Source organism: Eimeria maxima, genomic scaffold, assembly GCF_000499605.1.
Source record: "Eimeria maxima Weybridge genomic scaffold, Emw_scaff315, whole genome shotgun sequence".
NCBI lineage: Eukaryota > Apicomplexa > Conoidasida > Eucoccidiorida > Eimeriidae > Eimeria > Eimeria maxima.
In genome coordinates this window covers 10,001-17,500 of record NW_013565999.1, presented here as the reverse complement: position 1 = coordinate 17,500, position 7,500 = coordinate 10,001, and the positions used below count along the sequence as shown (strand labels likewise).

General features: G+C 50.7%; 2 protein-coding genes across 2 annotated transcripts; one reads left to right on the top strand and one right to left on the bottom strand.

The window, feature by feature from the left end:
• Window positions 1–1,494: 1,494 nt before the first annotated feature.
• Window positions 1,495–3,757, top strand: EMWEY_00027990 (SNF7 protein, putative; the record flags this gene model as incomplete). Its single annotated transcript, XM_013481346.1, has 5 exons — window positions 1,495–1,719; window positions 2,024–2,250; window positions 2,498–2,606; window positions 2,867–3,428; window positions 3,597–3,757. The coding sequence occupies 5 exons, from the start codon at window positions 1,495–1,497 to the stop codon at window positions 3,755–3,757; spliced, it is 1,284 nt and encodes a 427-aa protein (XP_013336800.1).
• Window positions 3,758–4,528: 771 nt separating this feature from the next.
• On the bottom strand, window positions 4,529–7,201 carry EMWEY_00027980 (hypothetical protein, conserved; the record flags this gene model as incomplete). The annotated part of the gene is made up of 7 exons (XM_013481345.1): window positions 4,529–4,734; window positions 4,922–4,962; window positions 5,111–5,993; window positions 6,100–6,120; window positions 6,244–6,504; window positions 6,706–6,777; window positions 7,198–7,201. The coding sequence occupies 7 exons, from the start codon at window positions 7,199–7,201 to the stop codon at window positions 4,529–4,531; spliced, it is 1,488 nt and encodes a 495-aa protein (XP_013336799.1).
• Between the last annotated feature and the right edge of the window lie 299 nt (window positions 7,202–7,500).

The window sequence follows — 7,500 nt, the reverse complement described above, 5'->3', positions numbered from 1 at the left end:
CCGCTGCTGCTGCTGTATGTGCTCCTCCTTGGGCTTTTGCTGCTGCTGCTGCTGCAACTCTAGCAGCGGCACTTACTTCTGTTGCTGCTGCTGCAGTTCTTGCTGCAGCAGCAACAGTTCCTTCTGCTGCTGCAGCAGCAGCAGCAACATCCGCTCTGTACCTGTGCATTGCACCAAGTACCAGCTGCTGCTAGTTGCAGCTAGCTGTAGCTAGCTGTAGCTAGCTGCAGCTAGCTGCAGCTAATTAGCTAGATACATCAACTAGCTGCAGGTGCCGCCTTTGCATTATTTATAAGGGTTTAGGGTTTAGGGTTTAGGGTTTAGGGTTTATGTAGACTATGAGTTAGATACACTTCTTCCTTATATTGATACAAACGCATGCACAAGAAAGCCCCAAACTTCTTTATTAGCTGCAGGTTATATAATCGTTTATATCTGCTGCTGCTGCTGTTGTTGTTGTTGCTGCTGCAGCAACAGTAGCATAGCAGCAACAGCAGCAGCAAGAGCGGACAAATGGCGGGGGTTGCGGTGTACATGCAGGTGTCCTTCTAATAATAAATGAATAAATAATTATACTTAATTAATTAATTAATTAAAATAAAATAAAAAACAGCAGCAGCAGCAGCAGCAGCTCAGCAGACACCGCAATAAATAATAAATAAACACCAACAACCCCCCCGCTGCAGCAGCAGCAAACTGGGGGGCAGCAGCAGCAGCAAATAAATAAACAATATTAATGTATATATTTTATTTAATTTAATATTATTTAGTTTTGCATGCATAAATTGCTGCATTTCTTCCTTTGTTTGCCGCCATTGCTGCTGCTGTTGCTGCTGCTGCTGCTACTGCAGCAGCCCTGCGCATATTCGGCATCCGCAGCACAGCAACAGCAGCAGCAGCAGCAAACGCAGCAGCAGCAGCAGGACGCTATTATCATTTGTTTTGAACCCAGTAGACTACAGCCTAGCCAGTAGCAGCAGCAGCAGCAGCAGCAGAGGCAACTACGACAGCAGCAGCTGCAGCAGCAGCAGCAGCAGCAGCAGCATCCCTTTAGCGCAACACACTCAAGGTTGAGGACATACAAGTCAGCCGCAGGAAACTGTTGCTGCAGCAGCAGCAGCAGCAAAACTGTCGCAGCAGCAGCAGCAGCAGCAGCAGCAGCCTTCTGTGGGTCTTGTGCACCTGAACCGCAGCAGCACAATAACTACACAGTAGCAGCAACAGAAGCACGAGCAGGAGCAGCAGCAGCAACAGCAGCAGCAACAGCAGCCGCAAGAAGGAGCAACATCAGGATCCGCAGAGCCCTTGGCATTAGTAGTAACTGCAGCTGTCGCTGCTGCTGCTGCTGCAGCAGCAACAACAGCAGCTTCAGCAGCAGCTGCAGCGCCAATTTCCTGAGCAACAGCAGCAACAGCAACAACAGCTGCAGCTGCTGCAACAGCAGCAGCAGCAACAGCAGCAGCAGCAGCAGCAGCAGCAATTAATTAACCAGCAATGCTGCGTGCTCTAAGCTTGCTGCGGCGGCGTGAGTCTGCTGGTGGCTCAGAGAACGTCAACAGCAGCAACACGAACAGCAGCAGCAGCAGCAGCAGCAACAGCAGCAGCAGCAGCAACAGCAGCAGCAGCAGCAGCACCAAATTTGATGATGCTATTAGAGGGAGTAGAGAAGCAATCAGTACCTTAGATAAACGCCATGCGCATATCTTACGTAGAGCACAGGTAAACCCTAAACCCTAAACCCTAAACCCTAAACCCTAATTTGCATATTGAGCAGCTGTATGTATTCTTTGTTAACATCTTCTTTATAGTATTAGGGTTTAGGGTTTAGGGTTTAGGGTTTATAAATGTTTATAAGGGTTTACGAGGGTTTAGGGTTTAGGGTTCTTGTTTGTTTGTTAATTGTTAATTAATTGTATAATTCCTCTATTTTAGGGTTTAGGGTTTATAAGGGTTTATAAGGGTTTATAAGGGTTTAGGGTTTAGGGTTTAGGGTTTAGGGTTTAGGGTTTTTTTTTTTTTATAGGGCCAGAGTGCATTAGCTCGTGCATGCGTTGCTGCGTCGGATCGTGAGGGTGCATTGATGGCGCTGCAGCGTCGTCAGCTGCTGCTGCAGCAGCAGCAGCAGCTTGCTGCTGCTCGTCTTGCCTTAGAGAGGCAGCTGCTGCAGCTAGAAGCAGCACAGACGCAGCAGCTAGCTGTGCATGCAATGGCTGCTGCTGCTACTGCACATAAAATTATCACCAAACAACTGTATGCTCTTCCTCCTCCTCCTCCTGTTGCTGCTGCTGCTGCTGCTGCTGTTGCTGCTGCTGCTGCTGCTGTTGTTGCTGCTGCTGCTGCTCGTGTTACACCTGTTGCAGACTTTATGTTTGCTGCATAATCTATAGCTACTGTTGCTGCTCCCTGTACTGCTACATCTGCTGCTGCTACATTTACTGCTGCTGCTGCATCTGCTGCTGCTGCTGCTGCTGCTGCTGCTGTTGTATATTTGCTGCAGCACGAGCAGCACAGTTGAGCGTTTAGTAGATGAGATGGCTGAGCAGCAAGAAGCACAAAAAGAATTTGTTGATGCGCTGCAGCAAACTGCTAACCCTGCAGAGGACGAGGTTAGGGTTTAGGGTTTAGGGTTTAGGGTTTAGGGTTTAGAAGGGTTTAGGGTTTATAAGGGTTTATAAGGGTTTATAAGGGTTTATGAGGGTTTATGAGGGTTTAGGGTTTACCGGGGTTTATAGGGGTTTACTAGGGTTTAGGGTTTAGGGTTTAGGGTTTAGGATAGAGTGCAGAATTCGATAACCCGGATTCTGTTATCCAGTTGCTGCTGCTGCTGCTGCTGTTGCTGCTGCTGTTGCTGCTGCTGCTGCTGCAGGCTGATTTGCTGCGTGAGTTGGATGAGTTGGAGGCATTAGAGGTAGAGAGGCAGCTAATAGATCCGCCAATTGCTGCTGCTGCATGCACGCAGCAGCAGCTGCAGCAACTGCAGCAGGAAGATGAGCTGCTGCGGCTGCAGCAGCAGTTGCACATACAGCAGCAGCAGCAGCAGCAGCAGCAGCAGCATTACCTACATGAGCCTGCGCAGCGCTGCTCTACATGGCAAGGAATTGAAGATCCTGCACAGCTGCTGCTGCCGCAGAGGCAGCAGCAGCAGCAGCAGCAGCAGCCGCTGCTGGCTGGACGGGTGTCTGCTGCTGCTGCTGCTGCTCCTGCTACCCATCACCGACCCCAGGGGTTGCTGCTCGAGCAGCTGCAGCAGCAGCAGCAGCAGCGGCAGCAGCAGCACCACCAGTTCCCAGTTACAGGGATGCAGCGGCAGCAGAATGTGCTGCAGTACAGGAACTCAATAGAGCAGCAGCAGCACGAGCAGCAGCACCTGCAGCAGCAGCAGCGGCAGCACAGCAGCAACCTTCTCCTTGAAGAGGATGCAGGATGGGGTAAGCAGCAGCAAGCAGCACAGCGCTTGCTTTATTCTTTTTTAGCAGCAGCAGCAGCAGCACTAGCAGCAACAGCAACAGCAGCGAAAGCAGCAGCAACAGCAGCAGCAACAGCAGCAGCAACAGCAAGGGATTCTGTTTGCATGTGTTGTTTCTGTTTTGCTGCAGCGCCTTCTTCCCGTCACTCCTTTGGGGCTTATTCGTATATGCAGCAGCAACAGCAGCAGCAGCAGCAGCAACGGCAACTGCAGCAGCAGCAACTGCAGCAGCAACAGCAGCAGCAGCACCAAAGCGAAGAAGCTCGGTTGGGCGTGCTTCTCTATTCGTAAAGCAGCAGCAATTGTTGCTGCTGCATGCATGGGCATTTAGCTGTTTGCTGCTGCTGCTGCTGCTGCTGCTGCAGGTAGCAGCAGGATTTGCTTGCATTAGCAGCAGCAGCAGCAGGAGTAGCGTTGCTGCTGCTCCTTGTGGCTGATCCTTAACCTTTTTGTACACCTGCGCAACAGCAGCAGCAGCAGCAGCAACAGCGGCAGCAAGGTGCTGCTGCTGCTGCTGCTGCTGCATAACATGGGTCGATTTTTCTTAGTCTAGTTGTCTCTAAGTGCTGCTTTTGCTGCTGCTGCTGCTGTTGTTGCTGCTGCTGCTGCTGTCGTGTACATACAACTCATGGATTCACCTCTCTGCCTATACAGCTTCGGGTGTACAGGAAGCTCTGCTACTGCTGTTGCTGCTGCTACTGCTGCTGCTGCTGCTGCTGCTGGGGAAAAAAGGGTCTAAGGTGCCTATACACCTAAATCTTATATAGCTGCCTATACACCCCAATTCTGCTGCTGCTGCTGCTTCTTTTCTTTACTAAATAAATAAATAAATAAATAAAATAAAATATACATTTGTTACAAGCCTCACAGCTTGCTGCTGCAGCTTGCTGCTGCTGCCCCAGTTTGCTGCTGCTGCTGCAGTTTGCTGCTGCTGCTGCAGTGTAGTCTGCCATTGGTCCACCTGTTTGGGGTGCTCTGCTGCAGCTCCGGATGCGGCGCAGCCGCAGCAGCAGCAGCAGCAACAGCAGCAGCAGCAACAGCAGCAGCAGCAGCAAGAGGGATTCAGCAGCAATCCCAACATTCATCTGCTGCTGCACTTCTTAGCCAGACAGGAGCATCAACATCTGATTGCTGCACAGAGGAGAGAGTGCTGCTGCTGCTGTTGCTGCTGTTGTTGCTGCTGCTGCTCCTGCTGCTGTCGTTGCTGCACCTCCTGATACCGTGATCTGCAACACTTGCCGCTGCTGCAGCAGCAGCAGCAGCAGCATCTGCAGCAGCAAACAACACAAGACAGTAAGCTTCCTTGTGCTACAGAAAGATGCAGCAACAAAGAAACAGCAGCAGCAGCAGCAGCAACGGCAGCAGAGACAGCACGAACTACCGGTAAAGAAGGCAAGAGCAGCAGCAGCAGTAGCTGCTGCTGCTGTTGCTGCTGCTGCAGCAGCAGCAACTTACCTTCTTTCTTCTTGCCTCGACGGCCTCTCCGCATAGACAACCTGAACACCCAACAGCAGAGCAGCAGCAACTTGCTGCTGTTGTTGCTGCTACTGCTGCTTGCCTATCAGCAGCAGCAGCAGCAACTGCTGCTGCTGCTGCAGCAGTAGCAGCAGCAGAACAGATTGAGGGTAGGGGACAAAAACGTACCGATTTAACAAACGAGTAAGAGTCTTATATAGAGGGGCAGCTTCGTGTTGCTGCTGCTGCTGCTGCTGCTGTGTCTGCTGCTGCTGCTGCTGTTCAGTATGGGGAGACACTGATGCAACATCTGCTGATGCTGCTGTTGCTGCAGTCTGCTGCTGCAGGGGGCTAGCCACGGTACCCCATGGCGTAGACGCCGCAGCAGTAGCAGCAGAAACAGCAGCAGCAGCAGAGGCAGCAGCAGCAGCAGAAGCAGCAGCAGCAGCAGCAGCAGGAGTGGAGATCTGCGTGCCCGTGAAGTTGTCTACTTGAGTGTTTGCAAATGCTGCAGCATTCTGACTGTCATCATCAGGCACTGCTGCTGCTGCTGCTGCTGCTGCTGCAGTTGCTGCTGCTGCTGCTGCTGCTGCTGCTGCTGCAGGAGATTGTGTTGCTTCTTGCTGACTTTGCTTCGCAAGAGGCTGAGAAATGTTAAACCATTCTGCTGCTGCTGCTGCTGCACTTGCTGCTGCTGCTGTTGCTGCTTTTGGTGTTGCTGCTGTTGGTGTTGTTGTTGCTGCTGCTGCTGTTGGTGTCTTTCCTGCTGCTGCTGCTGCTGCTGCTGCTGCTGCTGTTGATTTATCTTTAGGGGGTAGCCTATTAAGTCTTCGTATAACCTTAGAGAAAGCTAAGAAACTTTCCTCATCTTCTTCTGTGTCTTCTGCTGCTGCTGCTGCTGCTGCTGCTGCTGGTTCTGGTGTATCTGTATCTACTTGTGTACCTGCTGCTCCTCCTGCAGCAGCTGCTGCTGATCCTGCTGCTGCTGCTGCTGCTGCTACTCCATCAGCAGGAGAGGTAGAGGCCCACAGTAGACCTGCCCATCCTCTTACTGGACCCGTACGAAACTCTCCTGCAATACATAAACCCTAAACCCTAAACCCTAAACCCTAAACCCTAAACCCTAGATCGCAAACCCTAAACCCTAAACCCTCGACTCCACTCCTCACATTCGACACTCTGAACCCCAACTCGTGATCCTTATAACCCCACCACAACCAAACCCTAAACCCTAAACCCTAAACCCTAAACCCTAGGAAGAAGAGGCTTGCCTTTGACCCTCCCTGCTCCGAATGCTGCTGTCTCATCTGGTTGTACCCAACCTGAAGAAGCAGCTTGCTGCTGCTGCTGCTGCTGCTGCTGCATTTGCTGCTCCTGCTGCAGCAGTGCATGCATAAGCAGCAGATGGGGCTGGAAATACTCGGGACCCCCAGATGCAGCAGCAGCTGCTGCTGCTGCTGCATCTGCTGCTGCTGCTGCTGATCCTGCTCCTGCTGCTCCTGCTGCTGCTGCTGCACCCATCAGAGCCACCAAAGGAACGCCAGGGGTTCGATAGAAAAGTCCTATTGGAGACCCCAAGAAATCTGCAACCACAAACCCTAAACCCTAAACCCTAAACCCTAAACCCTAAACCCTAGCTTTGCTCATACCCTGTAACCTCTGTGGCGATTCAATAGGTCTTATCCAGGAACAGCAAACTCTAAACCCTAATAACCCCGTAAACCCTAAACCCTCTAAACCATCTAAACCCTCTAAACCCTAAACCCTAAACCCTCAGGACGAACCACAAAGGGCAGTAGTGGCACGAAGTTCTCTTCCTCCAAGAGTTAAACCCTCAAATTTAGGTAGTCGAGGGTCTGCAACAGCACCCAAACCCTAAACCCTAAACCCTAAACCCTAAACCCTGAGTCCTTAGCAACTTGTTTGGTTCCCTTACAAGAGCAGAAACACTTGGGCAGCAACAACAACAACAGCAGCAGCAGGAGCAGGAGAAGATGCCCGTGTCCTGCCCTAGGGTTTAGGGTTTAGGGTTTATGGTGAATTACCAAAGACAAGAGTATCAAACACTTTTTCATCAAGAGAGACTTCGCTACCAAACCCTAATGAATCACCACTACCATCAATACCCTCACGAGGGCAACCTGTTAGCTGCAGCAGCAGCAGCAGCAGCAGCAGCAGCAGCAGCAATAGCAGCAGCAGCATGAGCAGAAGGAACAGGTAATTATATATATAAGATCAAGGAGCAGCAGCAACAAACGCAGCAACAACACACACACCCATACCCTCATACCAACCTCACAAACCCTAAACCCTAAACCCTAAACCCTAAACCCAAACCTCAAAAATACCTAAACCCTAAAACCTTCTCCAGATCCGCAAAAGATCCCCTATTGAGCCCGAAACCCTAAACCCTTCTCCCAAAAAAATCCTAAACCCTAAACCCTAAACTCTAAACCCTTCTCCCAATAAAATCCTAAACCCTAAACCCTAAACCCTAAACCCTAAACCCTAATAATATATAAATAGGAATAATATAGACTTACAACAAGAAGATGTTTATTATTATTTATTTTATGTTG